Source organism: Rhinatrema bivittatum, chromosome 4 (assembly GCF_901001135.1).
Source record: "Rhinatrema bivittatum chromosome 4, aRhiBiv1.1, whole genome shotgun sequence".
NCBI classification, from domain to species: Eukaryota; Metazoa; Chordata; class Amphibia; order Gymnophiona; family Rhinatrematidae; genus Rhinatrema; species Rhinatrema bivittatum.
Genome location: NC_042618.1, coordinates 5,698,814 through 5,724,862, shown reverse-complemented (window position 1 = coordinate 5,724,862; position 26,049 = coordinate 5,698,814). Strand labels below are relative to the sequence as shown.

General features: G+C 44.5%; 1 protein-coding gene across 6 annotated transcripts in view; it reads left to right on the top strand.

The window, feature by feature from the left end:
* The window catches only part of CEP128 (centrosomal protein 128), a 647,014-nt gene that overhangs the window by 487,734 nt on the left and 133,231 nt on the right, over window positions 1-26,049 (top strand). For all 6 annotated transcript variants that reach the window (XM_029597698.1, XM_029597700.1, XM_029597703.1 and 3 more), the window contains one exon: window positions 18,595-18,672. In XM_029597698.1, the coding sequence (XP_029453558.1) occupies window positions 18,595-18,672 (78 nt within the window). The remainder of the gene's footprint in view (window positions 1-18,594; window positions 18,673-26,049) is intronic.

The following is a 26,049-nucleotide window of genomic DNA, read 5'->3' as shown; positions in this document are numbered from 1 at the left end:
TAACATTCTAAGAGGTTTTGATAGCGGAAAACATTACATTCTAATAGTGCTAGACTTATCAGCAGCATTCGACACAGTAAACCATAAAATATTACTAAAAAGACTAGAAGAAATTGGATTACACGACAAAACAATAAACTGGTTCAGTTCATATTTAAACAATAGGTTTTTTCAAGTTCAGATCAACAACATACTATCTGAAAATGTCACTCTCGAAACAGGAGTACCGCAGGGATTGGCCCTGTCTACAACCCTGTTTAACATATACATGCTGCCCTTATGCCACCTATTAGCAGGACTGGGAATCATACATTACATCTACGCAGATGATATTCAGCTAATTCTTCCAATCAATGACACAATAGAGAAAACGTTAAATCTAGCTAACATGTATCTAGACATTATAAAACAACTGCTAAACCGTATGGAACTGGTGATTAACATTGAAAAAACGGAATTCCTACACCTAGAACGAAAAAACATAGAAATTATTCAAACTCCAATAATTCTAAAAAACAACCTGAAAATAGAACTAGCTGAAAAAGTATGGAACCTTGGAATAATAATGGACCCAGAAATCAATCTAAAACAGCACATATCGCTAAAAGTAAAAGAAGGCTATGCGAAACTCATGATTCTCAGGAAACTAAAACCCCTACTAATACCAGTAAACTTTAGGACAGTGCTCCAGGCACTAAATTTTCTCAAGCACTGACTATTGTAATGCACTTTTACTAGGACTCCCAAATACAACATTAAGACCACTTCAAATACTACAAAACACAGCAGCCAGAATACTAACTGGAAAAAGAAGGAGAGATCGTATAACTGAAACTCTAGCAGAATTACACTGGCTACCCATAGAACAAAGAGTAAAATACAGAGCCCTATGTACCATACAAAAACTAATACATGACAAAAAAGCCGACTGATTAAACACAGCACTACAGGTACACGTACCACATAGGAACCTTCGTTCAGCAAACAAAGCTCTCTTAACCATTCCATCAGTCAAAACAGCAAGACTGAACCAAGTGAGAGAAAGGGCCTTATCTTTGGCAGGCCCTATGCTATGGAACACAATGCTTCTAGAGATCAGATTACAAAGAGATCTCAAAACCTTTAAGAAAAGTTTAAAAACATGGCTTTATAAACAAGCTTTTTACAAAGAGACCGGAGAATAGAAAATACACAGGAATAGGCAGAAGAGCACCAGTAAACAGCACTATTCCTAAAATGTGCAGGATAATATTTTTAATAACTTTATTTCACAATTTTACCTGTGAATAGTACCTTACATTCGGTCAGGACCTACATCACTAAATAAGCGAAGCTTTTTTGTTTATGATAAAATGTAACCGAACTTTTTTGGCACCTGTTAGAATGTACGATAGTACGCATTCACCCATCCTAATCTATGCGCCTACATGTAAACCGTTGCAATGGTATATAACTTAGCGACGGTATAGAAATACTGTATACGGTATAGAAATACTGCAGAAAGCAATTTACAAAGCAGATTACTCTGCTCTTGATGACGTCATACATATCCACCAATCCCTACGCACTACAAGAACAACTAGTAAAATACAACTTGTGATTCCATCTCTCCCTCTCGCCAAACTCTCTTCCACCAGAAATAGAGCCATTTCCATCATCGGCCCAAAATTATGGAACTCACTTCCTCAGTACCTCGCTGGTCAAGAAAACCCTAAATCTTTTAAAAAAGAACTAAAATCTTGGCTACTAAGCCAATCTCTTACTGACAGCTCGGACTTTTGATCTCATAACTATCAGTCTACCGATAGGACAATTTATCCCGCCCTCTAACTACAGATATATCCTATTATCTATGAACCCTATTTTTTCAGTATACCTTACTTGTAATATATCCTGCTGTTTGTTAGACTAATTTTTATGCCTGTTTCTCAGTCTGATTAATGTAATCTGTCAAATTTAAATGTAACTGGTTTGTTATAATGTAAACCGGAGTGAAGGCAACTCTGCTATACCTCGGTATATAAAAAACGCTAAATAAATAAATAAAAAATAAAAGATTTTAAATAAATAAAATAATAAATATATGAGGACTACCATCCTGCTTGTCCTAGGAGAAAGCGCATTTGCTTACCTTTAACTGGTGTTCTCCTAGGACAGCAGGATGGTAGTCCTCAGGAATCCCGCCCACCACCCCGTGGAGTTGGGTTCTCCTCCGTTTTGTTGTTTTATTTTTTTCTCGCTCGTATTTTTTCTCTACGTTTCGAGACTGAAGGGGGACCTCGCGTGGACGCGTGGTTAGTGGCAGGCTGGGTATGCTCAGTGTGAAACTTTGACAAATGTTTTCCGTGCCAGGCTCCATTGGATGATGTCACCCACATGCAAGGACTAACATCCTGCTGTCCTAGGAGAACACCTGTTACAGGTAAGCAACTGAGCTTTCCTCATAATCACCAGAGCAAATCAGATGCAATTCATAACAATTTTTATTCTTCATAATCAAACATCTAGTTAACACCTACTCTATTCCCTCACGCCTCTTCTCTATCACTTTTCTAAACTCATGAATGCTTTCAGTGTTTTGACTTGGAAGGTACTGCCAAGTAATTACTCTCTTAAGTTTCCTTAATATGTTTTAAGTTACTCATCAGACAGGATTAATTGTCTTTTAACTAAGAGGCAGAGTAGGCTACTTTAGAGAAAAAAATATACAGAAGGTAAAAAGCTGGCTACTCCCGCTTCCCCTTTCAATTAAAACAGTATTGACTTTCTGGAAAAGAAACAAAAGAAAAACACACAACACATTCCCCTTGAATCAGGTAGCCAGCTCTGCTTTAACACAAGAGCTCTCTGAGTTACAATCGCCTCATGCTAGCAGCAGAATTTCAGCAGATACAAAAAAAAAATGGAGCAACGCTTCTAAGCCCCACACATTTTCCCCTCTTCCTGCCTATGGATGTATCACAGGGACTTATACCTACTGAATCCCTTCTCTGGACCATCGTTAATTTTCTGAGCTCCCCAAGAACTAACGGGTTATAATCCCTCACGGCTTCTTTCATGGCTGTGCTAGAAGTGACTCAGGTGTTCCGCTGCTTCTGCTCCTCCAGCTCCCTCGACCTCCTCCATGGCTAGTTGTTCCCTTTATACAGGGCTGCCTATTCTCCAAGGCAGGAAAGACTCCGCCCCTTTCTTTCCCTGCCCCAAGCACTTCCAGGGGCTGATCACTAAGGCTTCTGGGGGATGTAGTTTCCAAAAAAACCCCCAAAAAACCCTAAGACTTTTCTTTTATTACTTCCCATGCAGGGACTCACAACTGGGTAAATCACCACACAGGGTCAGGATTTTGAATTTAGAATGATGGGAGCCAGTGTAAGCTTTTCAGGACTGGGGATATTTGGTCACATTTATGTTCCCTCATCTGGCAGGCAGCAGAATTTGAATAAACTGAAGGTGGCAGTTTAGGGTGTTAGGAATGCCCACATAAAATGAGTTACAATAGCCCAAAAAGGAGATAACAGTGGCACGAATAGCAGTTATGAAGGCAAGTATTGTCCTGTAATAAGCAATGGTGACGGAGGTAGAAGAAAGCTGTTTTGGTTACTGTGTAGACCTGGGCTTTGGCAGGAAGTTGGGAATCTAGTTTGAAGTCTAGACTTCAAACTGGAGAGTTGAGGGTAAAGTTGTTCACCCAAAGGTCAATTTCGGGAAAGGGTGGTCAGGATCTTTTCTTTCGATCCACAACATCTTTGTTTTCTAGGCGTTGAGACTTAGTTTATTTTGGCATAGCCAGTTGGTGAATTTCTCTAAGGAGGTGAGTGAGAACTTGAATCTGATTTGAGCCATTTATGATCAAAAGTTGAATGTCATCATCACAGGAAGGGTGGGTGATGTGGCAGCCCCTGATGACTTTGCACAAGGGACAGTGTGGGTGAGAGAATGGAGCTTGCAGTACTCTGCAGGAGAGTGAGTGGGGTTTGGAAAGATGTTCCCATGAAGACTGTCTGAGTGCAGTCTTGGAGAAAAGATGTGAACCAGGCTAATGCTGGCCCAGCCAGCCCTATATCAAAATCCATGTCTTTCTATACGTTTTGTGATTTTCTTCTTTAAAATAGTTTCTGTGGTTTTTCAAAATCACGGAAACTATTCTAAAGTTTCTCGGATCACCCCGGGAGTCCTTTTTAAAGATTGGGGTTACATTGGCCATCCTCCCATCTTCGGGTAAAATGGATGATTTTAATGATGGGTCACAAATTACATATTTGAGTTCTATCAGAACTCTGGAGTGTATACCATCTGATCCAGGTAATTTGCTACTCTTTAGTTCGTCAATCTGCCTTTAAACACCTTCCAGCTTTACCACAATATGTTTTAGGTCTTCTGAATCATCACCATTGAACAGTTTGCTGCACAGCTTTCTCCCCAAAATGCTCTACAGTAAACACCGAAGGAAAGAATATTCAGTCTATCCGCGATGGCCTTATCTTCCCTAAGTGCCCCTTTAACCCCTCGATCATCTAACAGTCCAACCGACTCCCTCACAGGCTTCTTGCTTCAGATATATATTTTTAAAATGTATTATGATTTTTGCCCCTAAAGACAGCTTTTTTTCAAATTATCTTTTTACCATCTTACCAATATTTTACATTTAGCTTGCCGATACTTATGCTCTTTCCTGTTATCTTCAGTTGAATCTTCTTTCCACTTCTTGAAAGAAGATCTTTTGGCTAAAATAGCCTTTTTAACCTCACCTTTTAACCATGCTGGCAGTCTTTTTGCGTTCCTCCCATTTTTTTAAATGAATGGATTATATCTGGACTGGATTTCCAAGATGGTATTTTTAAACAATAACCACCCCTGATTTAAATTCTTAACCTTTGTAGCTGCACCTTTCAGTTTTTTTTCCAACTATTTTCCTCACTTTATTCAAGTTTTCATTTTGAAAGTTTAATGCTAGACTTGTAGATTTACTTAGTGTCCTCCCTCCAATCATTAAGTCAAATTTGATCACGCTATGATCACTGTTGGCGAATGGCGCCACCACTGTTACCTCTTACACCAAATCCTGCATTACACTAAGAATTCGGTCTAAAATGGCTCCCCCCTCTTGTTGGTTCCTGGACCAACTGATCCATGAAACAGTCATTTATTTCATCTAGAAACTTTACATTCCTAGCATGTCCGCATGTGACATTCACCCGGTAAATATTGGGGTAATTGAAAACTTATCCAATCATAAACAGAAGCACAACTTGCACATAAGCAAGTACTCAAGAACACTGGTGCAAGTAAATCAGTATATTTTCCATCCAATTATAAATCACTGTTTTATTATTGTAAATGTTCCAATATCCTTACTGTGGCAACTCCATACAAAGTAACAGTCACGAGTTACAGGTCCCCCGACACGGTCCCGTGTTTCGCGGTGGCTGCATCGGGAGGGACCGGATGACATTCAAAATCTGGAATATAACATGAGTAATCAAACATGGAAAAAAGGCTGGCTGCAGGAGAACGGGTTACAGTGAGTAATCACATACCTTGTAGACAATCATCAGGAGCGCGGGCATCCTCTGCATTTGGCAAACATTTAAAGGGCAAAAAAGGGCAAAAAAGGCGCCTTTTTTGCCCTTTAAATGTTTGCCAAATGCAGAGGATGCCCGCGCTCCTGATGATTGTCTACAAGGTATGTGATTACTCACTGTAACCCGTTCTCCTGCAGCCAGCCTTTTTTCCATGTTTGATTACTCATGTTATATTCCAGATTTTGAATGTCATCCGGTCCCTCCCGATGCAGCCACCGCGAAACACGGGACCGTGTCGGGGGACCTGTAACTCGTGACTGTTACTTTGTATGGAGTTGCCACAGTAAGGATATTGGAACATTTACAATAATAAAACAGTGATTTATAATTGGATGGAAAATATACTGATTTACTTGCACCAGTGTTCTTGGGTAATTGAAAACTCCCATTATTACTGTGCTACCACATTTGTTAGCTTTCCTAACCTTTGTTAGCATTTCATCGTCTGTCTGTTCATTTTGGCCAGGCGGATGGTATTATACCCCCATCGCTATACTCTTCTCCATCATAGATGGAATTTCCATTCCTAAAGATTCTACTGGGTATTTGGTCTTCTGCAGGATCCTTATCTTGTTGGACTTTATGCCATCCCTAATCCATAAGATAAAATGCCCCCACACACACACACACACACACACACACACACACATACGCACACATAAGTTGATCCATCCTAACATTGCAATATAATTTGTACCCCGGTATAGCACTGTCCCATTGGTTATCCTCTTTCCACCAGGTCTCTGAGATGCCAAGTATGTCTACCTCTTCAAGCAGTGTTATACATTCTAACTCTTCCATCTTACTTTTTGGACCTCTGGAATTAGTTAACAGACATTTTAAATTATGTTTTTTGTTTGTATTAACAATCTGCTTATCAGTTGACAGGAGTAATTTGGAATCTTTAAAGCCAGGGAGTTCTTTACTTATAGGCAGTCACTAGTTATATAGGGAAACTCAATGCACAGTTAAGCTCTGGAATTCATTACTTACCAGAGGATGTGGTTAAGGCATTTAGGGCCAGATTTTGTAACCTTTTTAAACATTGTAACCTTTGCAACCTGGCGCGCACAAATCTACGCCCGTTTCCATAACATGTGCGCGCAGCCGCACGCATGTTATAAAATCTGGGGTCAGCGCATGCAAGGGGATGCACACTTGTGCACCTTGCGCACGCCGAGCCCTAGGGGAGCCCCGATGGCTTTCCCCGTTCCCTCCGAGGCCTCAGAGGAAACTTTCCTTCCACCCCCGCCCTCCTCCACCGTCCCCTATCTAACCTATCCCCCCAGCCCTATCTAAATCTCCCCACCTTTGTTTTATTATTTACGCCAACCTCCGGGCAGGCGTAGGTTGCGCGCGCCGGCCAAGTGCCGGCATGCGATCCCTGCGCCCAGCGGCAGTGGCGAGGCCTTTGACCACGCCCTGCCCAATTTTTCAAGCCCCGGGGTTTGCGCATGTCGCCAAACCTATGCAAAATAGGTTCGGCACGCACAGGAAGGGTTTTAAAGGGTTACGTGCCCCTTAGTGTAGTTGGGTTTAAAAAAGATTTGGATAAGTTTCTGGAGGAAAAATCCATAAACTGCTATTAATCAATAGGGAATAGCCACTGCTTGTTGCTGGCATTAGTAGCATGGGATCTATTTAATGTTTGGGTACTTGCCAATTACTTGTGACTTGGATTGACCACTGTTGGAAACAGGATACTGGGCTTGATGGACCCTTAGTCTGACCCAGTAAGGCATATATTTTGTTCTTATGAAAGTGGAGCTTCAATAATAACAGAACAAAGACAGCCCAATAGATAATTTCAGTTGATAGAGGTAATTTGGAATCTTTTATCTCAGATGGTTCTTTATTTATAGACATGTAGGCTACTTTTGCTTTTATTGGAACTCTCTATCTGGATGCCTTAACTCCTCTGTTATATTAGTATTCTTTGAAAATTCCTCCTTCCGAATAATGTGCTGGTGAGCGACTGTCGGCTTTTCCCCATGTTCTTGTTTAAACATAGAGGAAAGCTGACAGTCGCTCAGCAGCATATGCTAGTGAGGTGATCATTATGGTCATGGAAGCAGTGAAGTAGTCCATGTTTAGCCTGCTGAATAAGCCAGGAGGGGCAGGGATCATCTGAGAAGGTGGCTTAACTATTAAGATTGATGTTTGATATTTCTTGATATTATTGTATATTTTATGAGGAAAGGTAAGGTATGTTTTTCCATTGTTGCACTGCATACAGATTCTGGCTTCTTGTGGTTTCCAGTTCAGTTTTTGTCTGCATATTTCTATTTATACTTTGTAGTCACTTTATTCTGAATTTGGTGAGAGTCTCTCTGTGTTTTGTGCTTTTGACACCGTGGTGAGGTATTCTACTGAAATGTAGTTTCTATGTAGGGCAGCTTGGCTTGTTCTGTTTTCCTAACAGGAGGTGCATTGGTGTTTTAGAGTTCAATGTAATATTTGCATTGCTGCCTTTTCATAGGTAGGGTTGTTGCTTGAGTGCTGACAGTTGGTTCTGTTTTGGCATGGGAGCTTTACTGTATTATAATTGTTTTTCATGATTTTCTGAGAGCCAAGCCCACACTCAATACACGCTACAATAGACCTATTACCGTATGAGTTCTGAGTGTCTTTTTTGCAGAGTTTTCTGTTTCACACCACACCACTGCATGTAAATATAATATACATGTTTAAAAGGATATTTTTACCTCAGAAGACAATGCTTTGTCCTTTTTCATATAAAATCTGTTGTTATAAATGCATAAATTTAAATTGTGTGGGGGGAGGCTGGAGAAGTGCTTAGAGCACCTGATACTTTAGCACCAGCCCTGAGAAGGATCGCTGAGAGCTCCTCTGGAGTCCTGTGGACTCCTCTGGAGTCTGGTCCACTACACCATCTACTCAAACGCTTTTTTGAACCTACAGACCAATGCAAAGAAGGATCAAAACCCCTAAGCACCTGGTTCTTATTTTATATACTCCTATCAGGATACGCCTGTTGTACCATGTCTTGAACGCATTTTTTCAAAAAGACGAGTAATAAACAAAACTGAATTTCAGTTTGGTTTGAATTTAGATCTAGCCCAGCCATTGCAGTGCCAGTCCTCTGCCAGGGGACACAACTCCTTCCGGAACCTTGTACATATGCATTCTGAGTCTGGCCACTAGGTGTCACTTTGGTGCAGTACCTGAGACTCTCTTCCTCCTGAGGAGGGCTGATTTGGGGGATTGGGGGGATGAATTGAAATGACCACCATGGGCTTTACATTTTTTTTTGTCGGAGAGGGGATCCTATGCCAGTGCTTTATTCATTAGTCCTGGGGGAATTCTGCGCTACTGTGGAGCACAGAATTTGTGCAGAATTCCCCCCAACCCTGCACAGAATTGCCATTTTCTGTGCAGAATTGCCAAATTCTGCGCAGAAAATTGCAGAGGAGACCCCGGCATGCCGCGAACGGAGCGCATCCCGCATGTGCCACGGGACGTGCTCCATTCGCAGTGAAGATGAAGGTCCGCCGCGCCGTTTGCGGTGAAAAAGGAAGGCCCCCATGTGCTGCGAACGGCACGCCTTCATCTTTGCCGTCCCGCAGCACACGGGGGCCTTCCCTTTTCACTGCAAACGGTGCGCTGGGCCTTCATCTTTGCCACGAATGGAGCGCGTCCCGCGGCACACGCAGGACACGCTAGGTTCGCAGCATGCTGGTGAGAGAGAATGTGTGTCTGAGAGAGGGGAGGGGAGGGTGAGAGCGAGCAGGAGGTTGTGAGAGAGAGCATGGGAGGTAAGAGAGCGGGGGGGGGTGTGATGCCGGTGAGAGAGAATGTGTGTCTGAGAGAGGGGAGGGGAGGGTGAGAGCGAGCAGGAGGTTGTGAGAGAGAGCATGGGAGGTAAGAGAGTGGGGGGGGGGTGATGCCGGTGAGAGAGAATGTGTGTACGAGAGAGGGGAGGGTGAGAGCGAGCAGGAGGTTGTGAGAGAGAGCATGGGAGGTAAGAGAGCGGGGGGGGGGGGGTGATGCCGGTGAGAGAGAATGTGTGTATGAGAGAGGTGAGGAGGGGTGGAGGAGGGGTGGGGGAGGGTGAGAGACAGCATGGTTGGTAAGAGGGGGGTGTGGTTTTCAGAGAGGGAGCCTTTATGAGGGGAGGGGTGTGGGGGAGGGGAAGGTGAGAGAGAGCAGGAGGGTGTGAGAGGGGGGTGGGGGGATGCTTGAGTGTGGGTTTAAGAGAGGGAGCCTATGTGAGGAGATGTATTTATTTATTTAAAATCTTTTATATACCGTTGTTAAGTTATTTACCATCACAACGGTTTACAAAAAGGCACATATGGTAACACTGAGTATATAAACCAGAAGAAACATTGTAGAAGTGCCAAAAAAAGTGATTCGGTAACAATGTGCCTTCTAATATATAATTATACGATGAGTTTGTCTTGTTCTTTCGCTACATGTGTCAGAGTTTAATTTACATGTAGGTCTCTCTTGCAATTCAAATTCTATGAAAGGTTATCAGTGAGATATTGGATAAAAATGACCACTAAGCACACAGTCACTAAGTGCTGAGTGTTGATTTTATGATGCTTGCCTTTACTTACTTTCCCCATTCTCTTTGTAAAACACCTGTTTGAACAGCCATGTTGTGAAGGAGTGTGTATGTGTGTGAGAGATTGGGAGCTCGTGTGTATGAAAAAGGGATTGTGTGTATGTGAGGGTGCTAGCCTGTGTGAAGGGATTGTGTATGTGAGAGGGAGTCTGTGCGAAGGGGTGCGTGAGAGAGAGACATAGGTAGCCTGTGTGAGGATGTATGTGAGAGAGAGAAAGGGAGCTTGTGTGGGTGTGTATGCAGGGGATGTGTGTGTGCGAGAGAGTGAGGGAGCCTGTATGAGGGTGTGTGCATGTGGAAAGGACACTCTTACAGTGAATTTCTAGGGAAATTCTGCTCAAAATATTTAACATTCTGCAACTTTAAGTAATAACTTTTTTTCTGTATTAATTTAAAATGTAGTTACTTAAAGACTGTCATGTAAATTGTGTTGTTTTGACCAATATAAAGTTTGCAGAATTTTCGGGTTTTGTGCGCAGAATTTTAAACTTTTTTGCGCAGAATTCCCCCCGGAGTAATTCATGCTCTATTTCTCAGATTCCTTATGGGCATCACTAATATCACTACCTTTTGAGATACTGGTGATCCAGACTGGCCACTGTCGGAGGCAGGATGTCGGGCTCGATGGCCCTTAGTTTGACCCAGCATGGCATTTCTTACGAGAGCACTGGCAGGACGGAAGCCTAACAAAGACGATCAAAGAAGGGACTACCCCAGCCACTTTTCATTCTGCTGGAGCCCTGCTTTTGCTGCCGCACCCTCCTAGGGGTCTGTCCTGCTCCTAAGGACCCCGAACCTGCCTCTGCAACAAGCTCAGCCCCTGCCAGCCTGAGAGCACAACTCTTACCACTGAGCCACGGGCCAGCAAAGCTTCAGGGCTCTGTTTGTTTAGTCAACTGAAGTATCTAAAAATACATCTTCTGCTGGCTGCTATTCCTGCTTTAAATAAGTACTAAGGAAAAAACAAAGTGTTAGAGATAAAGTAACAGAAAATAAGAAGATGTGTGAACATTTCATGATGTCTGGTTTCCTTCTTTAGTACAGAAATTTACATATGATTATGACAGCCTTCATTTTGTGAATTTCTGTGCAGTAAGTACATCATTAAATATTTGAGATGTTTTTTTCCTATTGGAATCAGTGGCTGATCACAGGCACCACCCAATAAGCATCTCAGTGTGCTCTGACCTCCCTGAACTTTCCCGTTTCCGTATGGAGCAGAAAAAAGGGGATTCTAAGTGCCGGAAGGGCATCAAGGCTACACAGTACGAGCTCTCTGGCAAAAATATGAATGAAATCGGATGAATGACTCAAAAGACAACCTCCAGGGATATTTACTCTCTTTCTCTCCTGCCTCCCGGATCTTCGCTGTGACCAAAGGCAGCACCACCCTCCCAAGGCCAGTTGCTTCAGTGCTGGTCACTTAGCCACCTGTCTCTTCCCACCACCACCACCAAACTCTGATCTTCTCTTCCCTGCCTCCTTTAGAGCCACACAGCCTTACTAACATCACGTTGCAGGGGGACTGTAAGAGACTTCTGCATGTCTTGTGGCCACAGCTCCTCCTCTGGACCCCCGTGGTGCATCCTTCCACTCCGACCTGGAAACCTGCGCCACAGGACGCCACAGGGGTTATTACTGCCCCTGGGCAATGCGCAGGCTGCTGCTGCTGCTGCTGGTGCATCCTTCCACTCCAACCTGGAAACCTGCGCCACAGGACAGCACAGGGGTTATTACTGCCCCTCGGCAATGCGCAGGCTGCTGCTGCTGCTGCTGGTGCATCCTTCCACTCCAACCTGGAAACCTGCGCCACAGGACGCCACAGGGGTTATTATTACTGCCCCTGGGCAATGTGCTGGCTGCTGCTGCTGGTGCATCCTTCCACTCCGACCTGGAAACCTGCGCCACAGGACAGCACAGGGGTTATTACTGCCCCTCGGCAATGCGCAGGCTGCTGCTGCTGCTGGTGCATCCTTCCACTCCAACCTGGAAACCTGCGCCACAGGACGCCACAGGGGTTATTATTACTGCCCCTGGGCAATGTGCTGGCTGCTGCTGCTGGTGCATCCTTCCACTCCGACCTGGAAACCTGCGCCACAGGACAGCACAGGGGTTATTACTGCCCCTCGGCAATGCGCAGGCTGCTGCTGCTGCTGCTGGTGCATCCTTCCACTCCAACCTGGAAACCTGCGCCACAGGACGCCACAGGGGTTATTATTACTGCCCCTGGGCAATGTGCTGGCTGCTGCTGCTGGTGCATCCTTCCACTCCGACCTGGAAACCTGCGCCACAGGACAGCACAGGGGTTATTACTGCCCCTCGGCAATGCGCAGGCTGCTGCTGCTGCTGCTGGTGCATCCTTCCACTCCAACCTGGAAACCTGCGCCACAGGACGCCACAGGGGTTATTATTACTGCCCCTGGGCAATGTGCTGGCTGCTGCTGCTGGTGCATCCTTCCACTCCGACCTGGAAACCTGCGCCACAGGATGCCACAGTGGTTATTATTACTGCCCCTGGGCAATGTGCTGGCTGCTGCCACAGATGGAGGGGGTGGGCTGGGGTCAGCAGAGGCAAAGAGGATGACAATCAGAGCCCCCAGCTCCCAAGAAACATCGGTTTTCCTCAGTGACAGCCTTGGAATTGTTTGTACCCCACTGGTTCTCAGTTCTAATCTTCCTGACCCCCCCCCCCCCCCCAAATTTTTTGGATAACCCCAATGAATATACAAGATATATTTGGATATAAACAATCTAAGAACCAGTTAAATTGCATATTTCGGATATTCTGCTAGGAGGAATGAGATTGAGAGCTACTAGCAGAGATTAAGGCCATTCTCTTTACTTGTGGCTGTTTTGCCTGTGGGTGTGAGGACTATGAAATCAGAAGATTCGTGTTTTTTATACTTTAAGAATGCAAAGCGATGACTTCAGTGACTGGCAAGGAGAGGGCATGCAGTTTTGAATTTCATCCATCCCCTTGCAGTCATAGAAGTGCATATTTGGTAAACGTTATTTCTGCCAAATAAGAGACCAAGCTTTTAACGCTGATCTCAGGCTCCTGCCATGGGAACGCTGCAGAAGTAACACACAGCCTCAGGTTTAAGGCTCAGTCAGCAAAGCGTTGCGTTTAAAATGTTCCCTTCCGGTCCCCGGCGGGACTAGTGAAGGGAGGCAAGCCCTCACTCGTACTCTGGAGCTTGCCACACCATGATGATGTCATCAGAGTGAGACCTCATCTAGAGGACAGTGCCCACTTCTGGAGGCGGCATCTCTAGATGGTCATAGGCAGAAGAGTCCCTCGAATGACTTATGAGGAGAGGTTGAAGAACCTGAATATGTACACCCTGGAGGAGAGGAGGAGCAAGGGTGATAGGATACAGACCTTCAGATACTTGAAAGGTTTTAGTGATCCATGGTCGTCAACAAACCTTTTCCATTGGAAACAATTTAATAGAACTAGGGGTCACGATTTGAAACTCCAGGGAGGACGACGGAACCAACGTGAGGAGATATTTCTTCCCTGTGAGGGTGGTGAATGCCTGGAATGCCCTTGTGAGGAAGTGGTGAAGACTAAAATTGTAAAGGATTTCAAAGGGGCATGGGATAAACACTGTGGATCCCTAAAGGCTAGAGGATGGGGGATAAATAAAAAAGTTTGGGGGTAACCTGCACGGAGCGGCAGTTACTACCCTTAACAGAAACGTGGGGTATCCTGCATGGAGCGGTAGTTACTACCCTTAACAGAAACGAGGGGGTAACCTGCACGGAGCGGCAGTTACTACCCTTAACAGAAACGTGGGGGTAACCTGCACTGAGCGGCAGTTACTACCCTTAACAGAAACATGGGGGTAACCTGCACGGAGCAGCAGTTACTACCCTTAACAGAAACATGGGGGTAACCTGCACGGAGCGGCAGTTACTACCTTTAACAGAAACATGGGGTAACCTGCACAGAGCGGCAGAAACGAGGGAGTAACCTGCACGGAGTGGCAGTTACTACCCTTAACCGAAACATGGGGGTAACCTGCACGGAGCAGCATTTACTGCCCTTAACAGAAACATGGGGGTAACCTGCACGGAGCAGCAGTTACTACCCTTAACAGAAACATGGGGGGTAACCTGCAAGGAGCGGCAGTTACTACCCTTAACAGAAACATGGGGGTAACCTGCAGAGAGTGGCAGTTACTACCCTTAACAGAAACATGGGGGTAACCTGCACGGAGCAGCAGTTACTACCCTTAACAGAAACATGGGGGTAACCTGCAGAGAGTGGCAGTTACTACCCTTAACAGAAACATGGGGGTAACCTGCACGGAGCGGCAGTTACTATCCTTAACAGAAACATGGGGGGGGTAACCTGCAGAGAGTGGCAGTTACTACCTTGGGAAGCTTGCTGGACAGACTAGATGGACCATTTTGGTCTTTTTCTGCCATCATTACTATGTTACTATGAAATTGTCCAATGTTTCCAGTCAGGGCCTTAGTTATGGGGCAGCAGGTAGTAAAGCTGGAGGTCAAGCAGGAGGAGTGGGCTGATGGTCTTTACCTACAGTCAGGAGGCAGGATTACCCAGTTTAGGTCCGGCTATTTTGAAACAGTGTGGTGCCCAGTTGTAAAGTGACCATATGTGAGCGGGTTTTATGCTAAGGCTTGAATGAAAGACTAAATCTTTTGAAAATGAAAAGGGAGAACATTCATTGACTTATTTACCTATTGCTGCAGATTGAGTATAAAAATAAAGCCAAACGCATGTTTCTGATTCAAATCTCTGCCTCAGCAAATGTATTAACTGCCTGCACAAAAAATGGTTTTTGCAATAAAAGGATAGTGCGTTCGCCTTTCTGCCTCCCCACTCTATTACTCCCACATCAAAGCTAATGATAAGCAAAAAGAGCCTTAGCTAGAAAAGACAACGAAGCATGTTAACTCCTTCATCTTATGGAAGTAAATTAATATGCACAATGCATCTCTGAATACAAAATGCAGCTGCTGGCGCTCTGTATGGCTACCCTGTGTTCCCCGTTAACCAACGAGGAGACGGACGTGATTGTGCTCTTCAGTATTCGTTGCCTGCATTTATGGCACATCGTTTGCTGGTTTCTGAGAAATAATTAACATTGTTTAATTGCCCTCTGTGTCATCTCTCCTGGTATTTTGTTCCACATGACTGGGCCTATCTGCTTAGACAGAAGAGCAGTCATTCATAATTGCACGCATACGGCTGGTAATCTGCACTCCACGCCAGAAAAGCCACCCTGATGCCACCAGGAGAGGTCGTACCTGACCAGGGCTGGCTCCCTCACTCCTAGCATGTGAAACTCCTGTCAAGTGATCTTGACACCCAAGGGAGATATTTATGGATTCTCCTCTTATGCGAGGTGCTTAAGAGCTCTCCTCACATAGCCCCCGAAATTTCAGCACAGTAATGGGTTTCTGCAGAGCACACAAAAAATCAGTTTCCTTTCTTAAGAGCATCAGGAGTTTGAGGTTGCTGAGCAGTGCCAAACCTCATGTACCGTCATCCTTAACAGGCTTTTCAAGGTTATTTCTCTCGCCCTAGTCCTTTTTGGGGATAAAGCGAATGGGGAGAGATTTTCTGATCCCCTGAATTCATGTTCTCCACTTACCTTTCTTTAAGCCCAGACTCCCTTCTCTGGCGGCTGCCTCAGGCCCACGTCTTAGCAGCAGGGCTGCCATGTTTAGGAGGGGGCGATCCTCTCTCGCTTGACGCGGCCAGGTTTTCATCGGCTCCCCTGAAGGGGGGGAACTGATCTTCCTCCTAGCAGTTTTCAGCCCTTGCCACGGTGCACAGCGCACAGCAGGAAGCTTCTTTTCTCTTACTTCCTGCCTTGGACTTGCTCCATTTTTTCATGGTTAGCTGCTGTCCTGCACATCCTCTAATCATTTGGTTGTGTCATGGGCAGGATGGAAAGCCCTGATAGGTCGTGCTCGCTCCTCCCACGTTTCCATCTCTTTTTTTGGGGGGGGGGGGGGGGGGGGCTCGCCTCTCAGTCGCTCTGTCGGCCGCCTGTTCTGGAGCTGTGGGTGCAGAAACGCAGCAGCCTGCTGCGATGGGAGCGACTGAGCAAGAGGAGGTTTCCAAACGTGGAAGCCCTTATTTTGGGCTCCTGAATGGAACAGGGGGATGCATTTCTTTGTTTTTGTCGCCCACATTTTTTTGGGGGGGGGGGGGGGATGGAAGGGCTTACTTTTGCTTTGGGAAGGCTCGGAAATAGCTTGATTGCTTTTTTTTTTTCTACACATGTGCTTGGTGGCCAGTGAGGCGCAGTAAATGATTTCATGGTTACAACGTTCTAGGCTGCCTGGAACGGTTGTCATTACACCAACGTGGGCACAACTAGAGTACCGGGTGCAATTCTGGTCACCGCACCTCATAAAAGGTAAAGTGGAGCTAGACAAAGCACGGAGAAGGGCGACCAAAATGATAAAGGGAATGGAATGGCTCCCCTATGAGTTTTAGGGCCCTTGAGCTTGCAGAAGAGAGAATTTTAGAGGGGCTGTGATAACTTTACAATATTGTCCTAAAGCTAACAGGTAGCAGATTTAAAACCAGTTCAAGAAATTTTTTCTTCCAGTCAGCGCACAGCTACGCTGTGAGACGTGTTGCCAGAAAATGCGGTCACGGCTAGTAATATACCTTTGTTTTAAAAAAAAAAAGACAGGTCCACAAAATAATTAGCCAGATAGACTTTGGTTTCCCGGGGAGAGCAACATGAAACAGACGTTCCTAATGGGCTTTGCAGGGTACTTCCAGGCAATGCGGGTTGGCCATTGCTGGTGGCAGGATTCTGGGCTTGGTGGACCATGCGCCTGACCCAGCATCTTCTTATGCCACTGAGGCCATCATGCACCTGCGATCTAGTGCACCTGGGCCTGCGATCTGTAAGCACTGTGAGGATCCCAAAATTCAGTAACTGTCCACTGGACGGTCCGATTCTCCTAAGCAGGTCCAAATCTCTTGTCACAGTGTGAAATATATTGCCAGATGTTTGTTCGTTTCTGGCAGGTCAGGAGCGTGGTAGAGTTGTGGCCACCTTGAAGGGGCTGACCAGTCATAAAAGGCCGAATATATAACAACAAAAATAATAATAATTGCTAGGGGGCTGCTCTCACAGCCAGATCTCTGGGACAGAGCAGGTACAGGATGTCAGAAAGCCCCCAGTTATTGTGCTTCTCTGCAACCTTCAGGTTTTTGTGCATCATCTTTGGCTTGTTTTACCCTAGAAACTGATTCTTTTTTCTTACTTTCTTCTTGCAATTGCCTTTGCTTGGAAGTTTTATACTGTGTATTGGCTCATGCTCCAAGCCATCTGTCCTCCTTGATTCCTAAGATCAAGGCTGCCTCGCCCATCTGTTGGGAAGCGAAGTGAATGTAGCCCTGAAGCACAGGCAAAATACAACTCTGCAATTTTTATGAACATATTCTGGAGTTTCTTACTGATCTTGCTTTCACCTGGGAAAAAAAAAAATGTAACCATATCAGGTGTCCTGCTGTGTCAGGAGACAGCAGTTTCTCCTAAACTAGATCGGACACCTTAGAAAGGGATAGCAGGGCTTCGACTCTCAGGTCAGCCAGGGCTGAGACTAACCCACAGTCTCCAAATGGCGCAAAGCCCCGGGTATTGCTCAGTGGCAACACCGAGACAACTAGATGTAGAGTCCACGTTAATGCAGTCCAAGAGCCGTGGCCTGTGGTTACTGCATGTAAGGTGACTTAGGGCAAAAAAATCCCAACACTGGTAGTTGCGAATCAATGCTTAATGTGTCGAGGACTAATAGAGGCCGGTTCTGATTGAGCTGTAACTCCAAGGCAACAGGAAGAATCTCCTGGGCCAAAAAAAAAAAAGAGATCCCAAGCAAATCCATGCTGCATTCTGCACAGGCATAGGCGTGCACTCTGCCTCACTTTGTTACCATGCCCTTATAAATAATGTTCACTGTACTTATCCAGATTCTGAATTAGATAAAAGGCTGACGTGAAAGCTAGGTGTCCATTAAAGTAGTCTGCAAGTGGAGTTTTGTATGGAGACAGGAGTTTCATGAAAGGTCGCCAAATCAAGACAGGTAGGGGAAATTCTGAAAAGATTTTCCCGTAGGTCAACTTGTGTTTTACCCGCTTAAAAGCACAGTTTGAAAATTGCCTGCTCCTCAATGTGGTTAAACGTGTGTGGGGGTTAAGTCAATGGAGGGGCTTCGCTCTGAAATCCCCTGCATTCTCTTGCCAGCCCATAATTCAAAAAAGAAAACTGCGTCGAGCGTTCCCCCTTGAAAATGAGCTTGCAAAGTACCAGCACCATGCCTAGTTTGAAGATTGCTCTCTTAGTAGGAGAGAATTGCCATGTGCAGCCGTGGTTGGGCCTTCTGTATCAGTGTAATGCTTTTTGTTTTTCCCACCTGCAGAGTACCCGAGTGGCCTTGGACCATCTGGAATCCGTTCCTGATAAACTGAATTTATTGGAAGACTTCAAAGACCTCGGGGTGAGAACATTTCTCTGACTTCACTCTTTTCTCTCCTGATCAGGGCGCGTAACCAAAAGGCAAGACTGTTTTCTCCCATCTAGGGAGCCAGTCTTTCTTAAACCCAGAGCAGACCTTCCAGCCTGCCTCTTTACTAACGGTGAGGACTCTGTTAAACTTCAAAGAAAAGGTGAGCCAGACTCGGTGGAATGGAAAGTTGCGAAGGAGGAGTGACGACTTAAAAGTAAAGTTACAACAGAGAGATGAAGGGGGATGTGGGAGATTTATAGGACACTCTTCGGCACCCATGTTTCTGTGTAATATTTTGTATTGCTGTTGAAATAATTTTGTACATAATCTCACTGCTTTTCGCACTCTGCATGTGTCAGGCGCCCGAGTGAAACAAGTGACTGGCTTGTGCATGGACATGTCTTCACACCAGCTAAGAACTCTGCAGGTCCAGCCACTGTGTATAATGACATGCAAAGGAATAACCAGGCTAGCTTACAGAAATCCAGATTTTATTGTTATCAGTTTTCATGAGTAGGTGGTCATGTGTTATCCCCCCACCCCACAAGCTCTGCACGACTTATTGTCACAGTGACTTGCAGTCATAGGCAGCTGATTTGATCAGTATTTAGCTGTGTGATCACCAGCAGTTACACATATGGGGCGGATTTTCAAAGGGTTACGCGCATAACTCCGAAAACCCGCTCCTGCGCGCGCCGAGCCTATTTTGCATAGAGCCAGCAACGCGCGCAAGCCCCGGGACGCGTGTATATCCCGGGGCTTGAAAAAATGGGTGGGGAGTGAGTGGGCGGGGGCGGGACCGAGGCCTCCAACATAGCAGTCATGCTGGGGGCTCGCGCGCCGGCAATTGGCCGGCGCGCGCAACCTACACCTGCCAAAATGCAGGCATAATTTCGCCAATAAAGGTGAGGGGGGTTTTAGATAGGGCTGGGGGCGGGTTAGGTAGGGGAAGAGAAGGGAGGGTAAGGTGGGGGGAGGGCGGAAGGAAAGTTCCCTCCGAGGCCGCTCCAAAATCGGAGCGACCTCGGAGAGAAGAGGGAAAGCCATCAGGGCTCCCCTAGGGCTTGGTGTGTGCAAGGTGCACAAGTGTGTACCCCCTTCCGTGCGCCGACCCCGGATTTTATAACACGCATGTTATAAAATCTATGCCCGTGCGTAGGTTAAAAAATCTGGCCCATAGAATGTCTCTGCTATAAATTCTCCTCTATACAGTGGCAGGTACACTATAGGGTACTCCATCTCACATATAGATAAAGCTTTGGCAGATAGAGTTTTTAGATCTGTTCGTGATAGAAGGAAGTGCAAAAGTGGCTTTGTGAAACTCAAAAGTTGGAGGGGAGGAATATGTAGAGGCTGAGGAGGAAGAAGCAAAATTGCTTTAAAAATATTTCTGTTTGGTGTTCACTGTGGAAGGGCCTGGAGCAGGACCACATAAAGCAAACACAAATAAGATTGGAAGTGAAATAAACCTCAATCGATTTTCAAAATAGTGTGTTTGTGAGGAGCTAACTAAACTTAAAGTAGATAAGGTGATGGGGCCAGATGAGATACGTCCAAGGGTACTAAGGGAACTTAGAGATATCCTGGCAGCTCCGCTGGTGACCTTTTCAATGCTTCCTTAGTCTGGAGTAGTCCCAGAGGACTAGAAAATGGTAGATGTGGTTCCTATTCATAAAAGTGGAAGTAAGGAGGAGGCTGGGAACTACAGGCCAGTTAGTCTGAGCTCTGTGGTGAGCAAACTAATGGAATCGCTGCTAAATCAGAGGAGAGATCCAATGGATTGCAAGATCCGAGGCAGCCTGGTTTTACCAGAGGTAAATCTTCTCAGATGAATCTGATCAATTTATTTGATTGTGTGACAGAGAGATGGCTCATGGGAGAGTGCTAGATGTCATACACTTAGATTTCAGCAAGGCCTTTGACACAGTTCTGCAGAGAAGATGTATAAATAAATTGTGCGCTCTTGGTATGGACCCTAGAATGACTGACTGGGTTAGAAACTGGCTGAGGGGGAAGCAACAAAGGGTAATGGTAAATGGAACTTTCTCTGAAGAGGGGGATGTTACTAACAATGTGCCTCAAGGAGTTTATTTTCAAACTTTTTGTGAGCAACATAATGGAAGAGATGTTGGGAAAGGTTTATCTTGTTGTTCATGATACCAAAATCTGTAATAGAGTGGCCAACCAGGAAGGAGTGGAAAATATAAGGAGGGATTTAGCTAATTTCTAGGAATGGTCTAAGTCTGGCAACTAAGATTTATTGCTAAAAAATGCAGCGTAATGCATTTAGGATACAAAAACCCAAGGGAAATGTACATTTTGGAAGTTCAATTCTTCTGAGCACAAAGGAAGAGCGGGATTTGAGGGTGATTGTGTCTGATGATCTTAAGGTGGTCAAACAGGTGGATAAAGCGACAGTAAAAGCCAGAAAGATGCTTGGCTACATAAGGAGAGGAATGATCAGCAGAAAAATGGAGGTGATATTGCCCCTGTATAGGTCCCTGGTAAGACCTCACTTGGAATACTGAGTACAATTCTGGAGACTGCACCTTCAAAGGGATATAAACAGGATGGAGTCAGTCCAAGGGGTGACTACTATAATGGTCATTGGTCTTTGTTCTAAAGCGTAGGGGGATAGACTTAAATATCTAAACATGTATGCCGTAGAGGAAAGGCGAGGTAGAAGAGATATGGTAGAGAAATTCAAATATCTCCAAGGTTTCCCTGCATAGGATGTGAGCCTTTTTCAATGGAAAGAAGGGCTAGAATGAGGGGTCATGGGATGAGAGTGAAAGGGGATAGAGTGAGGATTAATCTTAGGAAATATTTCTTAACAGAGAGGGTGGTGGATGCATGGAACAGCCTCCCAGTGGAAGTGGTGGAGACAAGGACAGTATCTGAATTCAGGAAAGCATTTGATAAATACAAGGGATCTCTAAGGTGGAAGGAAGGCAAAATGATTACCAGCATGGTTAAAAGGTGAAGTGAAAGAGGCTATTTTAGCCAAAAGATCTTCATTCAAAAATTGGAAGAAAGATCCATCAGATGAAAATAGGATAAAGCATAAGCATTGGCACGTTAAATGCAAGACATTGATAAGACAGGCTAAGAGAGAATTCGAAAAGAAGTTGGCCATAGAGGCAAAAACTCACAATAAAACTTTTTAAAATATATCCAAAGCAGAAAACCTGAGAGGGAGTCAGTTTAACCGTTGGATGATCAAAGGGTTAAAGGGGCACTTAGAGAAGATAAGGCCATCTTGGAAAAATTAAATGATTTTGTTGCTTCAGTGTTTACTGAAGAGGATGTTGGAGAGATACCCAGAGAAGGTTTCCATGGATGATGATTCAGATCAACTGAACCACAGTGAACCTTGAAGATGTGGTAGGCCTGATTGACAAACTGAAGAGTAGTAAATCACATGGACCGGATATACACACCAGGATTCTGAAAAAACTAAAAAATGAAATTTCAGACCTATTTCAATTAATTTGTAACCTATCATTAAAATCATCTGATATACCTAAAGACTGGAAGTTGGCCAAAATAACCCCTATATTTAAAAAGGGATTCAAGCCAAATCTAAAGCGGAAGAACTAGCGCTATTTTTCAATAACAAAATCAACAAACTTCTAACTCAGCTGCCCCCTAACACCGCATCTACTTCAACACCACCTCAGACCGCCTTCAAAAATACCCGCTTAGAAGAACTGGAACTCACTTCTTCCATTGAGATCCAAGGCATTCTACGGAAAATGAAACCATCTTCTCACCCTTCGGACCACATCCCCTCGAAATTGCTTCTATCAATTCCTGACTCCATCTCCAAATCCCTGTCAGACATCATAAATTGCTCAATAACACAAGGATCTTACCCAGATGACCTAAAATTGGCCTCTCTCAAACCATTACTCAAGAAACCTAATCTAGATCCTAATGACCCAAACAACTACCGACCGATCGCCAACCTCCCCTTCATAGCTAAGATTATGGAGAAACTGGTAAACACCCGACTCTCAAACTACATTGAAGAAAACAACCTCCTATTCCCATCACAATACGGTTTCCGCAAAACACTAAGCACGGAGTCCCTCCTCATTTCCTTAACAGATCACCTCATCCTGGGCCTCGATAAAGGTCAAGCCTTCTTACTGATCCTACTGGACCTATCTTCCGCCTTTGACACCGTCAATCATTCCTTACTCATACACCAGTTAGCCTCCATAGGTATCTCAGGCACAGCACTATCTTGGTTCATATCATTTCTCAGCAATAGAGGATACAAGGTCAAGATACAGAACAAAGAATCCTCTCAACATCCGTCGTCAGTAGGAGTCCCACAGGGGTCCTCCCTGTCTCCTACTTTATTTAACATTTACCTTATACCGTTATGCCAACTTCTCACCGACCTTAACCTCAAACACTTCCTTTACGCGGACGATATACAGGTCCTGATACCCATTAAGGATTCCTTCGCAAAAACTCTGGCTTACTGGGATACATGCCTTCAAAAAATTAAACTCCTCCTCACCAGCCTAAACCTGGTATTAAATTCCAGCAAAACTGAACTCCTGCTCATCGCCTCAGAAAATAGCACCATCACCTCTGCACAACAAGCCACGCCAACAATCACACAAGTGAGAGACCTAGGAGTCCTAATTGATAATCGCCTGAATTTCAAAGCCACCAATAACAAAACCATCAAAGACTGTTTCTACCAACTACAAGTGCTGAAAAGAATTAGACCTCTTTTCCATGCCCAAGATTTCAGAACCATTCTACAAGCAATCATTTTTTCAAAATTAGACTATTGTAACACCATCCTACTCGGCCTTCCCGCTTCATACACCAAACCGCTTCAGATGGTGCAAAATGCAGCTGCACGAATTCTGACAAATACCAGGAGAAGGGACCACATAACCCGGATTCTAAAGAGCCTCCATTGGCTACCTATACACTTTAGAATAATATACAAGGCCATTCTTACCACATACAAAATCATCCACCAACTGGCTCCCATTGACCTACAGATCCCTCTCCGACTACACAATTCGTCAAGACCGACAAGAGATGCATACAAGGGATCGCTACAGGTACCACCGTCCAAATCTACTAGACACTGCACACTAAGAGACCGGGCTTTCTCTACAGCCATTCCTCCGTTATGGAACTCCATCCCCTCAAATCTCAGAACAGAACCATGCATCTCAACCTTCAAAAAAAGACTAAAGACCTGGATATTCTTACAAGCTTTCCCGGACGCCAACATGGTCAACTAATCTCCAACTACACCTTGTTTAACCATATCTTCTATCGTTTACCTGTGTGAATTAATAACCTGTCCTTTCTCTTCCTTCTCAGCCAAGTTCTTATCACCCTGTTATATGTAACTGCCTTTTCAGCACCATTGTTATAGTTATGTTTACTATGCACCCCTGTTCTATGTGAACCAGCATGATGTGACTGCTGTCTCGAATGCCGGTATATAAAAATCTGAAATAAATAAATAAATAAATAAATAAGGGTGATCCAGGAAACTATTTGGATAATTGTCAGGTTCTTGTGGTCTGGTTTGGCCTCTGTAGGAAACAGGATGCTGGGCTTAATGGACCCTTGGTCTGACCCTGCATGGCAATTTCTTATAGACCGGTGAGCCTGACTTCAATGCCGGGAAAAATCATGGAGACTGTTATAAAGAATAAAATCACAAAACATTTAGATGGTCATGGTTTGATAGGACATAGCCATCATGGATTTACCCAAGGGAAAATGTGGACAGAGGTGAACTGGTAGATGTAGTGTATTTGGATTTTCAGAAGGTGTTTGACAAAGTCCCGCATGAGAGGCTGCTTCTGAGAAAACTAAAAAGTCATGGGATAGGAGGCGATGTACTTTTGTGGATTGCAAGCTGGTTAAAAGACAGGAAAGAGAGTAGGATTGAATGGTCAGTTTTCACAGTTGAAAAAGGTAAACAGTGGAGTGCCTCAGGGATCTGTACTTGGACCGGTGCTTTTTAATATATTTATAAATGATCTGGAAAGGGGTACAGCGAGTGAGGTGATCAAATTTGCAGATGACACAAAATTATCCAGAGTAGTTAAATCTCAAGTGGATTGTGATGAATTGCAGGAGGGCGTTGCGAGACTGGAAGATCGGGCTTCCAAATGTCAGATGAAATTTAACATGGACAAGTGCAAAGATGCATGCATATAGGGAAAAATAACCCTTGGTGTAGTTATGCAATGTTAGGTTCTATCTAAGGAGTTACCACCCAGGAAAAAGATCTAGGCGTCATAGTGGATAATACATTGAAATTGTTGACTCAGTGTGCTGTGGCGATCAAAAAGGCAAACAGAATGTTAGGAATTATTAGGAAGGGAATGTCAAATAAAATGGAGGATTTCATATTGCTTCTGTATCGCTCCATTGTAAGACTGCACCTTGAATAGGGTAAACAAGCATCGGGGTAACTTGCTTGATGCGGCAGTTACTACCCTCAACCATTAAGCCTTATGCTCACCTTTGATGCAACTCCAACATTACTCTCTGCGTCAACGACAGGGGATGGCAGGAAATTTGAAACAAACAGTTACCAACAAGGGCCCTGTACTTGGTGGTTGATGAAACAGATAAGTTTGGGAAAATAAATGTGGGAGCTTGCTGGGCAGACTAGATGGGCCGATTGGTCTTTTTCTGCTGTCATTTCTATGTTTCTATGAATAATGTTTGCAATTCTAGTCAACGCATCTCAAAAAGTATATAGTTGAACTGAAGAAAGTGCAGAGAAGGGCGACCAAAATGACAAGGGGCATGGAACCACTGCCCTATGAGGAAAGACTAAAGAAGTTGGGGCTGTTCAGTTTGGAGAAGACACGACTGAGAAGGGATATGATAGAAGTCTACAAAATCATGATAAGACTTGAACAAGTTAATGTAAATCGGTTATTACTCTCTCAGATAATAGAAGGACCAGGGGGCTCTCCATGAAGTTAGCAAGTAGCTCATTTAAAACAAATCGAAGAAAATTATTTTTCAATCAGTGCATAGTTAAGCTCTGGAATTCATTGCCAGAGGATGTGGTTACAGCAGTTAGTGTAACTGGGTTTAAAAAAGGTTTGGATATGTTCCTAGAGGAAAAATCCATCAACTACTATTACGGTAATTAATAAGCAATAGTGGCTTGTGATTTATCTAATGTTTGGGTACTTGCCAGGTACTTGTGACCTGGATTGGCCACTGTTGGAAACAGGATACTGGACTTGGTGGACCCTTGGTCTGACCCAGTATGGCATATGTTATATTCTTATGAAGTGATGATAATTATAATGCTAAATTAATTGGATGGATGGGTCATATAGTCTTTTTCTG